This window comes from Eubalaena glacialis, chromosome 1, assembly GCF_028564815.1.
Source record: "Eubalaena glacialis isolate mEubGla1 chromosome 1, mEubGla1.1.hap2.+ XY, whole genome shotgun sequence".
Taxonomy (NCBI): Eukaryota; Metazoa; Chordata; class Mammalia; order Artiodactyla; family Balaenidae; genus Eubalaena; species Eubalaena glacialis.
Window position 1 is genome coordinate 206120054 of NC_083716.1, and position 19859 is coordinate 206139912.

At 42.5% G+C, this 19859-nt stretch overlaps 1 protein-coding gene across 10 annotated transcripts in view; it reads left to right on the top strand.

The window, feature by feature from the left end:
* CASP10 (caspase 10) overlaps positions 1-15898 on the top strand; it is a 27970-nt gene extending 12072 nt beyond the window's left edge. Inside the window, exons 5-10 of one of the 10 annotated variants that reach the window (XM_061186280.1) lie at positions 123-232; positions 6134-6173; positions 7957-8033; positions 8863-8971; positions 9829-10321; positions 12568-15898. In XM_061186280.1, the coding sequence (XP_061042263.1) occupies positions 123-232; positions 6134-6173; positions 7957-8033; positions 8863-8971; positions 9829-10321; positions 12568-12721 (983 nt within the window). In that variant the 3' untranslated portion in view covers positions 12722-15898. Of the gene's footprint in view, positions 1-122; positions 233-1518; positions 1866-6133; positions 6174-7052; positions 7914-7956; positions 8034-8862; positions 8972-9828; positions 10322-12567 lie in introns of those variants that run through there. The other 9 variants (XM_061186287.1, XM_061186305.1, XM_061186293.1 and 6 more) reach the window with 9 other exon arrangements.
* The last annotated feature ends 3961 nt before the right edge of the window (positions 15899-19859 follow it).

Below are 19859 nucleotides of genomic sequence, written 5' to 3' on the forward strand. Positions count from 1 at the left end.
AAGCAAATGCCACTACAAATCTACTGGTCCCTGTAACATAATTTCTTATGATGATGGGTTATTTCGAATTGCCACTAGTCAGAAGATGATTTTTTTGTTTTTCTATCTGATTCTATTCCCAGCCTCCCAGGTAGTGGCATCTTCTGTAGCCAAGGAAACTGAGTCATTGCATCAAGGAGAGAAAGAACTATTTTCCCGCTCGGACATTAACCAATTGCTTGGAGCCTTGCCGGTAGGTTCATTGGTGTGTTGGTAAATGTGTAACCACCAGCTTCACTGCAAATGAGAGAGAGAGAGAGAGAGAGAGAAAGAGAGAGAATGATTTGTAGCATTTGGTGTAAATACTCCTACCATGGCTGATTTCAAGTTACCAACTTGATATTAACTGTATTGCAGAATTTCTGAAAATCTAATGATTGGCTCTCACTAGCTGGTTAGAGCTGACTCCAGTACACCACTGGGTTGCTTTGAAATGGTTCTGTTCTTATCTGTGGGATTCGATCACGGCCGGCTTCATGGGCATACAGCCTGTACAGTCGCACAGGGCCCATACTTTCTGAATGCTCAGCTGTCATTGTTTTGAAATTCTTGATAATGTGTGAACAAGGGGCCTCACAGTTTTACTTTGCACTGGGTCCCAGAGGGCAAGAACTGGGTTCCTGTAGTACCCAGCAAAGGTAGGGTAGGTAGAGGGGGGAACATTGGGAGAATTTGCAATCCATTCTTCACAACATCATCATGGTCCTTGGAAGACACATGACATTCTTCCCTGGGATTTATGTTTATTCCCATCTTGCTTGGCAGTTCTATTTTGCTGACATCTGTCAGCATCAATGAAGTTAGGTTGTCCCTGGAATTTTTTGTTTTTGGTTTTGTTTTCTAATTGTGGTAAAATACACATAACATAAAATTTACCATCTTAACCATACAAAAAATTTTAAGTTGTTGTAAAATACAAATAACATAAAATGTACCATGTTCGCCATTTTTAAGTGTACAGTTTAGTATTGTTAAGTACAGTCACATTGTTGTATAAACAATTTCCAGAGCTCATTTCATCTTGAAAACTGAAACTATATCCGTTAAACACTAACTCCCCATTCCCCCTCCCATCAGCCCCTGGCAAACACCATTCTACTTCCTGTCTCTATGAATTTGACTCTTCTGGGTACCTCATATAAGTGGAATCATACAGTATTTGTCTTTTTGTGACTGGCTTATTTCACTTAGCATAATGTCCTTAAGGTTCATCCATGTCAGAATTTTCTTCATTTTTAAGGCTCAGTAATATTCCATTCTGTGTATATACCACATCTTGTTTATCCATTCATCCATGGATGGACACTTGAATGACTTCTATCTTTTGGCTATTGTGAATAATACTGCTTATGAACATGGGTGTACAAATATCTCTTTGAGACTCTGCTTTCAATTCTTTTGGGGTATACCCAGAAGTGGAATTGCTGGATCATATATCATTCTATATTTCTTTTCTTTTTTCTTTTTTTTTTTTGGCAGTGCCTCGGAGCTTGAGGGATCTTAGTTCCCCGACCAGGGTTTGAACCTGGGCCTGAGCAGTGAAAGCGCCGAGTCCTAACCACTGGACTGCCAGGGAATTCCCTATATTTCATTTTTTGAGAAACCACCATACAGTTTTCCATAGCAGCTGCATCATTTTGCATTTTCACAAACAAGGCACAAGCGTTCTCCACACCCTTGCTAACACTTGTTATTTTCTTGGTTTTTGATAGTAGCCAACCTAATGGGTGTGAGGTGGTATTTCATTGTAGTTTTGACTTGCATTTCCCTAATGATTAGTGATGTTGATCTTTTCATGTGCTTGTTGGCTATTTGTATATCTTCTTTGGAGAAATGTTTATTCAAGTCCTTTGCCCATTTTTTAATTGGGTTGTTTTAGAAGTTTTTAATTTTTATTTATTTTTATTTTTTTAAACATCTTTATTGGAGTATAATTGCTTTACAATGTTGTGCTAGTTTCTGCTGTACAACAAAGTGAATCAGCTATATGTATACATATATCTCCATATACCCTCCTTCTTGCATCTCCCTCCCACCCTGGAAGTTTTATTTTTTAATTCTTAAAAAATTCTTTCATAGCTTCTTTACTATTTTCATGCTGTCATATTTTTACAGTTATAATTATTATTTTAAAATTTGGAAGTATGTTTAATCTTATAGAAAAGTTGAAAAAAATGTGAATAATACAAAATTTGTTTACCCAGATTCACCTGCCTGTTGTGACTTTTGTCCCATTTGCTTTATCATTTGTGTGCTGTCTCTTTATCTATTTGTATACGCACACACATAATTTTTTCTGAACTTTTTAAGAGTAACTTGCATACATCATGGCTTTTTACCCCTAAATACTTCAGTGTATATTTCATAATAATAAGGATATTGTTTTACAGATTATAGTACAGTTAAATTAAATTATACAATAGTTTCACCAAGTCAATTGTCCATATTGCAGTTTTATCTATTAACCCAATAATATCTTTTACAGGTTTTATAGCTTGTTTCCCTCCAGTACATAATTCAGTCTAGGATCATATATTGTATTTAGTTGTCATGTCTCTTTAGTCTCCTTAAATCTTTTCATTTCCACAACTTTCTTCCTCTTTTATGACATGGACACTTTTGAAGAATATAGTCACCACCACCACCACCTTTTATTAAAAAAATAGAATCTTCCTCTTTGTGTGTGTGCGTGCGTGTGTGTGTGTGTGTGTGTGTGTGTGGTGTTACCTCATGATTAGATTCAAGCTATATATTCTGGCCAGAATATTACATCAGTGATACCATATCTTCCTCAGGGCATCCCATCTGCAGGCATGTGGTGTTCATTGGCTCCCTATTCATGATTTAAATTTTGATTATTTGGTCCAGATGTTCTCTGATTTCTTCACTATATAGTTAGTTTTATGTAGTTACTATTTTATCCCTTGAAATGAATTAAAATGTCACCTTAGATTGAGCATCCATTGATGATTCTTGCATGATTGAAAAGCAATGATTTTCAAACTCCAGTATTCTCTCCACATTTATGTTACCCCTCAGCATTTTACTGTAAGCAGGAGCCCTCTTTTCTCCCTCAAAAGTTGTTTTGCCTACTCAGCTTAATTCCGTCCCTTGCCCACATTTTTACCTGGTTTTGTGCTCAGAGACTGATTTGCAAGTGGAAAACACACGTGGGCGCACACACACATGCACATGCACACACGTGCGCGCACACACGCACACGCACACACACACACACACAGGACTTTCCCCTTTGCCTCCTAGAACCTGAGTAGTTTCTAAGGCGTGTGTTTCAGCCTTAACCTCTGAAGTGCTGCTGTTTTGTTGCTGTTGGGTGATTCTGGTCATGGCCAGATGAAGTTGGAGAATAGCCGTGGTGGTGCTGGGAGTGCAGGAGGCTTTGGAGGGCAGCACCTCACGTTACACACATGCTCATAGACTCTCAGGGTTGGAAGGTGTCTTAAAAGTTATCTAGGCCACCAGTCTCTCTCCATGAAGTGACAGATAAACTAAAACTTGGTAAATTATCTCATGTTTCATATGTACCTGAAAGGCTTTCTTACATAAAAGAGTACTGCCAACAATTGCATTTAATGAGAAGAAACTATTGACAAAAAAAAAAAAATCAATAAACAGTCTATAACAGGAATAGAAAAGGGTTTTATTTGATCCAAACTGAGGACTATAGCCTGGAAGACAGTTTCTCAGATAACTCTGAGGAACTGTTCCAGAGAAGCATGGTTTTCAGCAGTTTTATGTCTTGTCAGAGCAAAGAACATCAAAAAAGTCAGGGAAACGTTCCTTCAAGATTTCAAAAAGAAAACCGAAAACAGATCAGCACGTACACAGCGAGTCGGTATGGCCTTGGCACCTAAGTCGGTACGGTCTTATCATCAAAGGAGGACCAGCATTGGTGCCCCAGGAAGGGAGGCATTTAATCTTTTTAACTATGGACATTTTTTACTTCTGGTCAGTGCACCCTTTTCTTTAATAATTAAAGCAGATGTACAGTGTATGCTTGATAGGCCACAAACAGGCTGTTTTAGTTAGCATAAAATTCGAGTTAACTCATGTATAAGCCAGGATGACTTCCCTGTTCCTTAATATGTGAAAATTTCTTTTATCAAAACTGTATTTCACTCCAATAAAGATGTTAAAAAAAAAAAAGATCCACCCTCTTAACAAGTGTTAAGTATACAATACACTATGTTAACTACAGTCACCATGTTGTACATTAGATCCCCAGAACTTATTCATCCCGTATAGCTAAGCTTTGTACACTTTGACCAATATCTCTCCACTTTTTCGCCTGCACCCCTCCACCCCACCAAACCTCTGACAACCCCATTCTACCCTGTGAGTTCAACTAGTTTAGATTCCACATGTAAGTGAGATCATACATTTTTTTCTTTCTGTGTCTGGATTATTTCACTTGGCCTAACATCCGCCAGGTTCATACACGTTTTTGCAAATGGCAGGATTTCCTTCTTTCTTGGGGCTGAATGATATTCCTTTGTACAAATATATACTCCATTTTTTTGTCCATTCATCTGTCGATGGACAGTTAGGTAGTAAAACAAAACAAAACAAAACAAAACTGTATTTCAAGCAGCATGCCGTAATTTGTTTAAAAACCAAATCAATATTTCTTAGTGTGTCCTAGCCTTTTCTTAAAGACATGCATGCCCTCTAACGAGGAGACATAACAACAGCTGCTTTTTAAGGCCTTACTGGACCCCTCTGGAAAACACTGGGAAGAAGACCAAGTGTGGCCAGGCAATGGGTCATTCATTCGTTCCTCTCTGACACAGCTACTTGGGAGGTATCAACATTCTCAGACAAAGAGAGCCAGACAGACCCTAAAGCTCATTCCTAGTCCTTTTTCTGGCTGATTTTATCAGGGAAGAGACAAACCAAAGAAACCTGGGGCCTGGAGATGCCTGGGCTGAGCCCACTGCTGTATCTGTGATGCCCTTAATCCCAGAAAATTCACTCAGCTGCTTTCAAAACCAACTGTGCAAACCCAGAAAACAGCCTGCCTGGCCCTTGGATGCTGTTGAGGAGGACTCTAGGGTGCAGAAGAAAGGGAAATGTGTCTTGCAAAAAGAAAGGCAGGAAGTCTTCTGGAAAGTGAAACTAAACTTCTTTGCCTTTGTTCCCTCAGAGCCGGCAACAGCCGCACTTCAGAGATTATGGCTGAGCCACACCCCTTAGAAACGACTTCCATTTCTCACAGGCAGCTAGGGAGTGAGGCAGTGCAGCTCCGGTCTGGCTCGAAGAGAAATCACCCTCCTGCAGCCAGAAGCCTGGTGGGCTCCACCAGGGAGGCAGCCCCAGTGACTTGGGGGTGACTTGCCTGTCACGTCAAACAGATGTCCTGGTACTTCCCACCACACAGCCAGTGGCAGAGTCAGTCCTTCCCCAAAACATCGTGGCCACGTCCCCTCTGGGGCTTTCAGCTGCAGGCTAAGGGCTGGGGGTGGTGGGAGTGGAGTGGATGCAGAAAACACAAAGGCCCTAAACTGTGCTTCAATTTTGTATTTAATTTTATAAAACTAAAAGGAAAAACTATTGAGTACACTCAGAGAAGTCTGCGTTGCATCCCTGCCCTGCTTCTCCTCCCCCCATAGATTACCATTTTTATTAGTTTTTTGATTTATCCTATTGAAAAAAACCCACTTGTATCTCTCCTTTATTATAAAAGAGGGAGCACACTAAATACCAATCTTCACATTACTTCTTTCATGTCACAGTATCTCCTGGGGAGATGGTCTTCCGCCTTCTACCACACTGTGTGACGAACCTGTCGTTCTTTCGACCACTCCCTGTTGGTCAACATTAGGGTTATTTCCAGTCTTCAGTTATTCCAAATAATGCTGCAGTGAATAAATATCTTTGTGTATGTGTCATATACTTTTGCCACTGTGTCTTTGTGAACCTTCCTGTTTGCTCTGCTCTTTTCTTGTTACCTGCTAGTGACTTTTTCTATGGCTGGGGATCAGGTATTTTTTCTTCTCTGAATCAAGCCTAGATTTTCAGCCCTTACCCTAACTGTGTGAATTTCCTGCAATTCATGAATTTCCTCTTGCCTCAGCAGGAGGTGTCCTGGCAAGATGAGCATGCACAGAGAAATGGTAGGTGTTTCTAATACACTTTTTTTTTTTTTTTTTGCCGCGCTGCGCGGCTTGCAGGATCTTAGTTCCCTGACCAGCGATTGAATCTGGGTTCCCCCGCAGTGAAAGTGCCGAGTCCTAACCACTGGACGGCCAGGGAATTCCCTCTAATACACTTTTTATAACTTGGATCAGTACGGCAGTAATAGATATATTTGATACATACCAAGTAATTTGGGGTGACTTGGGAGAAGGCTTACAAATTAGTGGAGGATTCAGTTCTTATTCTAATTCAGGGCAAGCCACTGAATGCATGGATTATACCAGGCTTTTCCATGGGGGCGGATGGCGAGGGCTGGGTGGTTTCTGCTTGGAAAGCCTAGCCTACCAGCATCTGGGGAATGCAGTGCTGGTCTCCCTCCACCCTTCAGAATGAGGTCACCCTCTGTGGGGAGGGACACAGCCCTTGGCGGGCAGAAGCCCTCTGCCAGCAGCATCATCAGGAACAGAATGTTGACTCTGTAGAATAGTATTGGCGCCAGATGCTGCTTGTATTTTTCAGAGGGAAAGAGGCGGTCAGAGGGAGGGACTTGGCAACAGTGTGTTTAATGCTCTGAATCCTTGCCCAGAAACCATGACCTTGAAAAACCACTGGGCTAAACTGCTTACAAACAATCAGGGTTCTGGTGTTCTCTCTGTGATGTGTCCATTCCTCATTTCTTTTTTTCCTGGAAATGTAAACTTCAGAGTCCAATACACTTTCCTAGGGACTTTTGTCTTTCTGCCTATCTGGGAGGCTGCATGATGTGATGTGGATGAGAATTATTGTTACTGAGCTCTTGTCATGTGCCAGCCACTGTTCTAAGAGCTTTCTAGGACTTATTTCCTTTAATAATCCAGTCACCCGGAGATAGGTACCACTGTTATTCCCACTTAATGATGAGGAAACTGAGACCCAAGAGGTCTGGTGCTTTGCTGAAGGTCACGCAGCTAGAATGGAGTGCAGCTGGGATTTGAAACTGGCGGTCTGACTCCAGAGCACACCCTCTGAGGACCTGGCTCTAACCCCTTGCAGCTACAAGAGCTCAGGCAATGGTTTCACTTCTCTGAAAAACAAGCACGCTTCCTTCAGTGCTGCAGTTCTGCCGTTTCAAAGTTGAGACCTGTCTTCGCTGGAGAGTTACCTTCTCCCACGTTGAGGGGGAATTTACAGGTGCGCAGGAGGACTGCAGCGGGGGTCCCATTTGGTAGGTTCTCTGGTCTGGAGGATCCTGGACTTGCCCAGCCTGAGCTGAGTGCCCAGGACTGACCCTTAACCGTGGTTAATAGCTAACTCAGGCCTCACAGACGAGGGCAGAGCTTCCGGATTCTACTGAAAACTTGCCAGGCGTGTGTGGGAGAAGAAAAGCTTCAAGTCACATTTTCCCTTTACTGTCATCTGACAACTCATCTTTGGCTTCCTCTCTCTACGAAGGATTCTTATCCGGAGGAACCAGGGAGTTTGCAGGTGCACTTCAAAGCAGTGCAGTCCGCAGCCAATGCCAAAGCCATGACTAAATTGATCCCAGGGCTGTGGTGATTTTTGCTCTGCCCAAATTGGGTCGCTGGGCCTTTTTTCCCCCCCGCCCCCTCTTTCTGTTTGGTGTCTGCCCAGCCTGTCTCTATCCAGTGACAGATAAACGTTGACTCAACCCAAGCAAACTTTTAACCAGAAACACTTGAGCTGATTCCAACCCATCCTCTGTAAGGAAATCTAAGTGTTTGGGGAAAGATATTTGAAGAGTCTGAGTACTTGTCTTTCTAGGTGACAGAGCAACCCCGGTCTCCGTGGAGATGTTGGGAGCATCTGTTGACACTCTAACTTCTGAAACCAGCACAAAGGTTTGCACTGTTTCCTCAGGTCTTCTCCAACTAGGGTCCAGCCCTTAATGACTCTGGGGGCTCAGATTTTTGTTTCTATCTTGGTTCTTCTTCCTGTCTCTGTGTGATTGTCTCTGTTCTTTCTGCCTTTTTCTGTAATAATCAGAAGTGTGTTGACCTTTGGCTATGGAGGTGATGTTATCGCCCTTTCAGTCATGCATATCCTTTGAAATATGCAGAGGGGGAATTTCTTTTTCATCGACTGAAGTCACTTCTTTTCTGCTTGGATCAAAGCTGTACCATGTTTTCAGGAGATCATTTTAGCCAGAGAGAGGCCCTGCTGAAGCCAACTCAGCTAATTTGTAATCAAATGCTATTTACAATAATCTTCAAAAACAATTGCACATATTTTAAAATTCACACTGTGATCTCTACAAAAGAGATTTCTCTGTTTTTGGAGGAATCAGATCACTCCAGAATCCTACCATTTTAAAAAACAAATTACCATTTGATATTTTTGTTGTCTTGTTAGATCCTTACCTATGCTTTCTTCACTTTGCTAATCCAACAAGAAAGATGCTTTTGCATAAACCCTGGGTTTGCCAAAGTTAAAAATACATGTTTTATTATTTAACACTGCGAATTCACATTCTGCAGTCAAGACAGGTGAAGTTTGAATTTTAATGAGGACCTGGCATTCTACCTTGGAATTAATCGTTAATTCCAGATCAGGACCAGGGTCTTGAGAACTCTGCCTTTGGTACTGATAAATGCAGTGGCTGGTTAGAAACATTAAACCCTTAAAATGAGGATTCCCTAATAAGTGGTTCCTGTCTCTTCTTCTTTCAAGGAGACAGCTGTGTACAGGATGGATCGGAAACACAGAGGGCTTTGTGTTGTTGTCAATAACCACAGTTTTACCTCACTGTCAAAAAGACCAGGGACCAATAAAGATGCTGGTAAGAGAGTCTGGAAGCGCATGAAATGCAAGTTAGAAATCTTAAAATCACTTTTTATTTTCACATTTTCTTTCTGTAGTTTTTATCTTCCATGTAAATATAAGGATGATATCAGAAATGTTTCTAAGCTTCCTGTACATTCCTGGTGTCTTAGTCCATCCGATGGCGTCTAATACCATTAGATGCCTTTTAAACAGCATTTATTTCTCACAGTTCTGGAGACTGGGAAGTCCGAGATCAAGGCTCTGGCATTTCGGTATCTGGTGAGAGCCCACTTCCCAGATGGCCGTCTTCTCTCTGTAACCTTACTCAGCGGCCAGGGCAAGATTGCTCTTTGGGGTCTTCTTAATGGGCTCCACCCTCATGACCTAAGCACCTCCCAAAGGCTCCACTTCCTAATACCTTCACCTTGGGGGTTGAGGGGGAACACAGACTTTCAGACCATAGCTCCTGGGGTCACCAACCTGCTTAAGGAGTGACCAGAGTCCCTGACCATTTACGACTCTGGTTGGGAGAGAGCACCTGGGTCAGATGAGACAACCTGGGTTAGAGTTGTGTCTCCACCACTAACCAGGTTTGTGATCATGTGGGAGATTCACGGGGCCTCAGCTTCCTCCTCTGTGAAATAGGATAAAATTCTGGCCTCTGCTGACTCACAGGATCATTGTGATAGCACTGTGGCTACTATAAAAAGGCAGGTTAATTGTAAAATTTTATTGTTATGAAAGTAGAAAAAACGTCCAAAGCTTCAGCCTATTGGCTATGCAAATTTTTATAACTACTAGCATTGTTTCACCCCTTCGTTTCGTTTTGTTTCCCTCCATTTCCCTATTTCCCCTTTCTCTCCTTTTTCACAGAGTGCCTGAGGCGCGTGTTTCAGTGGCTTGGGTTCAGCGTGCATATTTATGTTAATGTGACTAAAGACCGCCTAGAGGAGGTTCTGCAGCAATTTCAGACTCATCCAGGCCATGCTGATGCAGACTGCTTTGTGTTCTGTGTTCTGACCCATGGGAAATTTGGAGCTGTCTACTCTTCTGATGGGGACCTCATTCCCATCCGGCAGATCATGTCTCACTTCACAGCTCAGCAGTGTCCTGCTCTGGCTCACAAACCCAAACTCTTTTTCATCCAGGCCTGTCAAGGTGAAGAAATACAACCTTCCGTATCCATTGAAGCAGATGCAGTAAATCCCGAGCACGTGCCCCCTTCCCTTCAGGACAGTGTTCCTGTTGAGGCGGATTTCCTTCTTGGCCTGGCCACTGTCCCCGGCTACGTGTCCTTTCGGCACGTGGAGGAAGGTAGCTGGTATATCCAATCTCTGTATAATCATCTGAAGGACTTGGTCCCAAGGTGAGAGTTTTGAGTTGTTCCATTCACCTACCTGTTCATTCATTCATCTATCCACCTACCTGTTCATCCATCGATCCACCCACCCATGCATCCATCCATGCGTCCATTCATCCATCCATCCATCCATCCACCCATCCAACACACCTGTATTGAGCACTGGCACATAACTGGAAAGGAAGATACAGAATTGAAAAAAAGACACAGTCCCTGTCCTCAAGTTGCTCACAATCGGGAAAGACAGACAAGTATATGGGGAAGATCATTCCCTATGGTAAATATACATTGTAAAGCGTTATGGGAACATATAGAACTAGTACCTCACCCAGATTTGGAGGATCAAGGGAAGCTTCTAGAGATGCCAAATAGATGTTAGGTGAATAATCAGGGTGAAAGACATTCTGGGGAGAGGGAACAGCATCAGTATAGGCAGGGAGGCCTTTTATTTGTTCCTTCATTTATTTATTATCAATCACTTATATTTACTGAATGCCCATGTGCTGCCTTTGGCATTATAATACCCTTGGTTTCCTGCCACTGCTCTGACAACTTTCTTTCTGTCTCTGTCACATGCTGTTTACCTGGTACAATGGAAATGGGCCTTCACCAAGGTTCTGCCCCAGCCCCTCTTCCTTGCTCTCTCTCTATAGCCCCTTTTGGCAGCTTTAGCTATACCTGGAGGCCACTGGCAACTCCATGAAAACATCTCCCAAATTGCCATCTCTGAGTTTCTGAAAGGCAGAGATGTTTCATTTAACCTTATATCCTCAGCACCCGACACAGTACCTGATACATTGTTGAGGTTGATAAGTATTTGCTGGACCAGTGAATGCCGGGTTGAGTCAACTTCATTCTTTGGGTCAGTCCTATGCATTTCTCACAGCCTGCCAGACATCCCACCTCTCTGTTGCCTTTGGACCTCACATTCAGTATGCATAGTCCTGAATTCATCTTCTTAGCCCTCTCCAGGGGCTCCTACTCCTGAATCCCCATTTCTAGGAACGGTTCCAATTCTGGGAATTCAGGATTGGGAACCAGGATGGGAGCCTTGAGTCACCTTAGCTTTTCCTTCTTCTTTACGAACCTCTCCATCAAACACCAATTCCTATGGCATCAGGGAAAATGCACTATTTATCAAGGGCCTGCTATGTGCCTACTGTACTGGGTACTGAGCTGGGGGCTCGGGGTATCGTTGTGAACAAGAGAGACAAAATCTCTTCTCCATGGGACTTACCGCTCAGTGACAGGAAGACAGATAATAAAAATGTAAGTAAATGAATATTTGAATTAGTAAGATAATTTTGGGAAGTAATACCTGCTATGAAAAGCAAAACAGGATAATGATATAGAGTGTGGAGCAGGGAGCTACTTGAGAAGGCTTCCTGGTAGAGGCAATATTTCAAGACTGAATGATGAGTCAGCCACAGGTAGATCTGGGGACAGAGAGAACAGCTAGTGTGATGCAGGATGCAGGTGCTGAGAACCAGTCATGAAGGCATGATTCAAACTTGAGTTCTGTCTCCAGAGCCTATGCTTTGCTTCCAGTGATATGTATTGCCCACCCCCAGAACATTCTGGTAAATGTACATAAGCCCTGGATCAAATGCTGCCTCCTCTATGGAGTCTTCTCTTCTTCTCCCAGCCAGAGGCACTGTCTTCTCCTCAGAATTTGCAGGGGAACTTTGACCTACTTTTCATGCGGTGTTGATCACATTCTGCCTTGTATTATGGAGTTTGTCTCTGTGCTATCTTTGGTACATGTTTCATGTCTGTATTCTAAGTGTTTAAGTTCAGGAATTGTGTCATGTTTGCCCTTTATCCCTCCCAAAACCTAGAATAGAGAGGGTATTATTAATAGTAGGCTCTCTCTGTATATATATCTATCACCTCCTATTCTATCTATCTATCTACCTATCTACCTACCTACCTACCTACCTACCAGCTTGAAGGAAGAACACAGAAAAATAATTATATGCAAAATGTCTTTGTGGACTAAGTGCATTAAAATGCAAGGTGTGATTATTATTATGATGTTCTTAAATACTGACTGTAGAATTGAAAAATTTTATATAATTTAGCATTTCTTTTTTAATTTCAGAAAAAATGTTTCTTTATATTTGGCAAAATTCCAGTTAGAATCTTGGCATGCTAGACTGGGAAGAAGCCACATATTTTAGAATCTGTTTTCTAAGACCTGATGTGTGATTTCTATCTCCTGGTTGAAAATATATTTTCTTTTCTGCCTGCAGACAGGAAGATATCTTATCCATTCTCACCGCTGTCAACGATGATGTGAGTCGACAAGCGGACAAACGCGGAAAAAAAAAACAGATGCCGCAGCCTGCTTTCACACTACGTAAAAAAGTAGTATTCCCTGTGCCACAGGGAGAACTTTTACTATAGTAGAAAGTTTTGATCGACGCTTAAACTTGAAAGGACCCTTTGGGCATCACTTCCAACCTCCCACCCGTCATAGAAATCAGTGACAGGTAGTGAGCTGGCCTCCACCTGTCATTCTAGTAGAAGAACATGCCTTATTTTCTGACACAACAAAATCTGTTTTTTTTTTTGTTTGTTTTTTGTTTTGGATAAGTCTAAATGGTAGAAAACTTTCTTTATTGGAGCCTTGGACTGTAGTCTTGAATTTAGTTGGGCACCCCGAGAAAAAAGTGATTAGCCTCGGTTTGTGCATCTGTGAAGTAAAAGGTGGGACCGGGTATATTTTAAGGTTCCTTTTAGCTCAGAACCACTGTTCGTGGCCTTGACTGAGCTTAGATTTCCCTTCTATATATGCTCACCCCTTGTTATAATTCTGTATCCCCTCTGCATGGTCTTGTTTTGGACACTGGATGATGATGAGATCATGGTTCAATGACCCTCTCCCTGTTCTCCCCTAAAATTTGATCTCTGCCACACCCATTTCCTGCTTTAGTGTAAGGAAGGTGTTTCTGCAGGCAGTGTTTCTCCTGGGCCGGGAACAGGGTTGGCTCTCGGAAGATGACAGCTCAGCGTGAAGACAGACACATTCAGCTGCTCTGGGAGCACAGACTTTACAACCTTGTATTAAATTCCATGTTGGTCAGGACCTTTCAGACATCGCTGATAGAGCACCCACCTCACACCAACTAAAGCAAAAAAGAAAATGGGTTGCTTCCTTCACCTGAAAACACGTGAACGCGGAGACTGGCTTCAGGTGAGGCTTGAATCAGGACACAATCTGCACACAGCATCTGTCTTGGTCAGAGTCCTCAGGGTTGGCAGCTGACTGTAGTCAACAGCCCCTGCCTTTGCTCTAACACGCTCTGCTCCTCTGACCCAAAGTGATGAGGAGAGAGGCGGCCTCAGGGACTGAAGGTGTTCACAGGGCTTGTTGCTTTCTCTAGCCAGGCAGTGTCTGGCTATGCCTTCTGGAGGGGGTGGCTCTGTATGGAAGCCTTGATACTTTAAAAATTAAGGTTGTGAACACTCCTATGTACTGAACTTTTTTTTTGGTAAATTTCAAGAGGAATTTTTAATTCTTGGAAGGAATTAAATGTTAGTTCCTGGAAGGAGGGAGATTGAAAGTCCTGTGGTTAATGACTTCATTTATAGATGAAGAAACTGAAGCCCAAGGAGACAGAGTGATTTGCTACAGCATCCAGCCAGCTATTGTTTACAGGATTTTATTTCCCACTTAACTGAACTGGAATGTCATGGGTCATAACAGGACTTTATGAACATTTCTTGGATATGTAGGTGCTCATGAAAGATGTCAGGGAATGAAGAAAAAATAACTCTGATGCTTGATTTTATAATTATTTTTATGAAAGTCAAATTAATGTCTGGCAAATTTGCAATGAGAAATATTCATAAGAACCTTGTTATAATATAGCTAGTAATTACATAGATTTGAATGTAGGTTGACCAAGGAAACAAATCTCATATATATGTCAGGATGATCTTCCAAAATCATTGTTCATACAAGTCAAAGCTAACAGCTGGTGGGTACAGTCTTTGTCCAATTGGATATACACAGCTTTTGGCCCTCTAACTGTCCCTTGCTAGTTGAAGGATGATTTGGTACAAAGGAAAGAGCAAAGGGTCTGGAGAGAGAAGCCTTGGGTTTCTGTTGTATGCTGTGATTCCCTTCCTCTGAGACACTAAATCAAGCTAGTTTTTTGAGCCTTATCTATATAGCAGAGAAGTATTATCTGTTGGGAGGATTAAGGTTTAAATCTAATTGTGGCATGGTGCATATAAGGCCCATGTTAGCAGTATTCTGGTCGTAACCTTAATGGAAGTAGCAGGGTTTGAGTTCCTTTGCATCTAATTCCTGCTGACTTTTAGCTTCAAATCAACAGTAGCAACACCCGCTGATATTCTCTGACTGAGGAACAACGAGGCCAGCTCTTGGCTCTGAGTCCGGCTGGGCAACACAGGTGATGCATTCTCTTGCATCAGAAATATGTGGGGCTTGATGTTGAAGTCCTGGGCCTGTGGTCTATTTTATATTTCTGTTTCACTGGAACTTAGTGCATGTGCAGGGTTAAATTCTAGAATCAGGAAACTTTCCATGAACTTTCTTTACAGAGGCCTCCAGCAAGCACGTGAGGAATCACTAGACATTTATGCCTGTGAGTCATGGGTCTATACAGACAGCAGGAGTGCAATCGTTCTTGGCTCATTTTTCCTAAATGGAGCATATACACACTTGGCCCTTGTCTGTATTTGTGTGTGTGTGTGTGTGTGTGTGTGAATTTAGAGTCCAGAGACAAAAGGAAGTGATCGATCACGACCATTTGGCAGTGCCTACAGCCGTTGTCTTTCCAGACATTTATGATGAAAATGGCAGATGGAATAAGGTTTCTGTATATTTTGCCTAGTTTTGCTCAACCTACAAGAGCTGTAGTTAATTTTTTCTTTTTTTCTCTTTTATCACTCAAAAGTTTGGCTTCTACCAAACAAAATGAAAGACATGAAAACTTTTGATAGAGTATTATGCAAATGTTAGTTATTTAATAATGATACTACCGATGTTTAGCATCATTAGGACTATTAGTCACTACAGCATCCTACTGGCGTCTGCTTCAGGGACTCACCATGGTGGTGGGCAGGTTTGATATCGTGGCATTTCCCTTAGCAATATAATTATTCCCCCAATACTCAGGTAATTTAAACATATACGCAACTAGTACATTGTGGTTACTGACCAATCAGACCAGACACTGATCAGTTTAACACAACAGTGAATGAGGCTGAATAGCAGCCAAAGATCAGTGATCAAGTCTCCGCTGAGGTGAACCAAATTAGACATTTACCTCATTTTATAGACGACTTGTGTGCCATATCTGATTAACAGAATTTTCCAGGTTGGATACTTTCTGAGTGACCTAGTCAAGTTCTCAACCTGAAATTCTTGGGCCCTTAGGTTTTTGTGGATTTATCTTCAGGGTCTGAGAGTCCTCCACCTTCATTTTTAAATGTTGTCATTCCTTGTGGGGGTAATCTTTAAAAATTAATACAAGTGCCCTTCATTTTTAAATGTTGTCATTTTTAAATGTTGTCATTCCTTTTGGGGGTAATCTTTAAAAATTAATACAAGTGCCCTTCATTTTTAAATGTTGTCATTTTTAAATGTTGTCATTCCTTTTGGGGGTAATCTTTAAAAATTAATACAAGTGCCCTTCATTTTTAAATGTTGTCATTTTTAAATGTTGTCATTCCTTTTGGGGATAATCTTTAAAAATTAATACAAGTGCCCTTCTCTTCTGTATGACCACCTCGTATTTGAGTACCGCCACATAACTTCTGTGCTCACATCCGGGTGCCCACAGAAAGTGATGAACTTTGCATTGCACGTTTAAATGTAGCATAGATTAGGGTCCATGGCTGGGGATTCTCAGGTTTATTGTCAAGTGTCAGTGGTTAATCTGTTTGAAACCTGCTCCAATCCATCCTCTCAACCCTATAGACTCTACTTCACCATCCCTCCCCTTAACTCTTCCAGCAGAGGGAACTCACACCACACACAGAGTCATGGATTTGAGAGACCCTGTGGTCCAGCTTTCAGAGTGTTAAACTTACCGAAGTCTCACAGTTGTTAGTGGAGGATTTGCAATCCTGTGTATCTCTTGCTTTGCAATCCTGCCATCTGGTTTCACCTGCGGACAGCTTTAATTATCTTTTTCTCTGTTGGACTTGAACCTGCCCCCTTAGAACGTACTTAGAACCATGGGTTCTCATTCTAAACTCTGGAGACATACCAAGCAAGGGTAACTATGGTCTGGTGAAGTATATATTGTATGTGACAAGTTTTTTTTAACTTTTTTCTGGTGGGGTCTGAGTCTTGTCAAAAGTCTGCAGTTTGCTCTTAAAGATGTGGTAAAAATATAGTGACATATTTGTATCTTTAAACAGAAACTAAATTTCTGAAAGTAGAACCCTTTTAAAAAAGCAATAAGGGAATTTCCTGTTTAAAGAAAGACCCATTTGGCAATACAGACATTGTATTTAACATAACTTTTGCATGTATGAAAATTTAAAAGAGGGTTTTTCTATTAAAATTTTTAGATTATATTAAATTTTACTGTTTAAATTTATTTTTGAATAGGTGCTATCTTTACATTGTTCGAAGATAAGAAAATATGAAAGGGTGTTCAAGAAAAGTCTTGCCCCCATTTCTGTGCATTGCCTGCCCAGTCCTCTGTCCTCCTCATCCCATAGATAATTTCAGGGTTTCTTAGTGCAAATGCAAATACAACAAAGAAAAATATACGTGCATTTTAAAATAAGAATTTCTTGAAACAAAGTATATATTATACACTGTGAAACTCACATCTCTCATTTGGTCTTATTTAAAATGATGCTGTAAGATGCCCGGAAATACTGGTACAATTCTAGAATGGGAATAACTTTATGAGCTTTGTGGACTGAGTACTTGTAAATAGTAGTAATTGCCTTACCAATAAATAAAGACTTTTTTTCCTTTTTACCTCTGAGTAGTGTCTTTGGTTTTACTTAATGATTTTTTTCTGCTTATATAGTGATATATGTTCATTGTGGAATATTGGGGAAATACAAGAACACACAAAGAAGAAGAGTTCATTCGCTTATAATTCTAATTTGGCATACACTTTCTCATTATTTCACTCTGCATTTGTCCCTGATCTTCCCCACCCCCTTTAAGTGAGCCTAACCTCCATGTCCGCTCAGTCATGAATCCAGTACACTTTGTCATTACCAATATCTGTACTTCCACTCAAGTCTCAACTTCAAGTGTGCCCCTCTCTGACAACCACCTCCTACAATTCCATCTCACTTCCTCTAGGACCCTCCCTTCAGCTGTCTTCAGAGCCACGGGGGCCTCTAGTCAGTCCACTGACCCTATCTGCCATCTTTCCAATGTCAACATCACCCCTCACTCCCTTACTCCCTCTTTACCCAACTAGAGTCCGTGTGTCATCATTAAACTCACTCTCTTGCACCAACCCTCAACACCGTTGCCTTTCCTTCAGTCCTAGAATCCAAACTCGTTAATCGTATATGTCTGCTTACTCCACGTTTGTACTGGAATTCTTGGTTATGGCTGGTGTAAAACCACAATGTTGCAGACTGGTCTCACTTAAAGCCGATGACCACAAACCTCAAATAGGTGTTCAGTGTTTCCTGGAAGTCGTGTGACATTTCCCTAGTTCTGTCACCCTTTTGCTTTCTCAGACGATTTTAAACCTTCTTTTGTCTGCTCAGACCTCTATTATCCTCCACGGCCCTCACTTTCATTTGATGGTCTGTCTCACTCATTTCTCTAAGCAAAGTGATCAGAAGAGACTTCCACCTCCCATCACCAAGTCTCCCCGCCCACAGGCACCTTAACCCTCATTCGCTGGTTTCTCTCCCATCAACAATGGGTGAGCTGCCCGTGTTACTCCCAAGAGTCAGTGCCTTGTGCAGGAAACATGCCATCCTGCTTACTCAAAGGTGTCACCTGGGGCTTCCTTGGTGGCGTAGTGGTTGAGAATCTGCCTGCTAATGCAGGGGACACGGCTTCGAGCCCTGGTCTGCGAAGATCCCACATGCCGCGGAGCATCTGGGCCCGTGAGCCGCAACTTCTGAGTCTGCGCGTCGGGAGCTTGTGCTCCGCAACAAGAGAGGCCGCGACAGTGAGAGGCCCGCGCACCGCAATGAAGAGTGGCCCCCGCTCGCCGCAGCTAGAGAAAGCCCTCGCACAGAAACGAAGACCCAACACAGCCATAAATAAATAAATAAATAAAAGAGAGATTTAAAGACATACATTAAAAAAACAGGCTTGAACTTAATGGCTAGCCCAAAAAAAAAAAAAAGGTGTCACCTCCACAGCCCTCCCTCTATCTCCTTTCTGCTCTGCTATCCTTCCCCTCTCTCCCATGTCATCCCCCTCAGCATACAAAACATGCTGTAATTTCTCCTTCCTTCAAAACAGAAAACAAAACAAAACTGAAACCCTCCAAAGCCTATCTTCCATCAGATGCTCAGAAGCAAACTCTGAGAGGAGGTCCTTGTGCCAGTGATTTGTTCAGGAGTGCTCTGGGGAGAAGCCAGCAGGGACCGGGAAGCAGGACGGGGGAAGGCAGGAGACAGTCAAGGCTGAGGCCGTGCCAGTGCTATCTCAGCCTGGCCCGGTCAGAGCGCTCTACAGCAAAATCATCCATGGAGGGGCTTCCCTGGTGGTGCAGTGGTTAAGAATCCACCTGCCAATGCAGGGGACACAGGTTCGAGCCCTGGTCCGGGAAGATCCCACACACCGCAGAGCAACTAAGCCCGTGTGCCACAACTACTGAGCCTGTGCTCTAGAGCCCGTGAGCCACAACTACTGAGCCCGCGTGCCACAACTACTGAAGCCCGTGCACCTAGAGCCTGTACTCTGCAACAAGAGAAGCCACTGCAATGAGAAGCCTGCGCACCACAACGAGGAGTAGCCCCCGCTCGCCACAACTAGAGAAAAGCCTGTGCGCAGCAAAGAAGACAGAACGCAGACAAAAATAAATAAATAAATTTATTAAAAAAAAAAAAAAAGAAGCTCAGTACTACATCTGATCACCCTACATTGCTGCTTATTTCACCACTTGAAAGACTCTTCACCACCCCCACCCCGTCCCCACTCATGCCCTTCCCCACTCACACCCCAGCTCTGGCCACCATGCCAGGAGACAGTGAGTTGGTTTTGGCTAGAGGTTCCTTGTGCTGCCAAATTAGTAACTCCAGCCCTTGGGTCTAGCCACTTGCTGAGGCTGAAAATGACGACTCGGTGAGAGTGACAGAGAGGTGTTACTGTTCCCATTTTACAGATAAGAAAATCAAGGCTCAGAGATGCTAAGCAATGAACAAGGTCACACTGCTAGAAAGTGGGAAGGACCAGACTTGAACTCTATTTAGTTGAGCTCCAAGTCCACAATCCTGACCTTCCTGTCTTCACCACACTGCTCTTGCGAAAATATTCCCTGAGGGACGGAAGCCTACATAGGGTAATTTGCACCCCATCTCAGTTCCTGGAGATGGGAGTCTGACCTCTCCACTGCAGTTATCA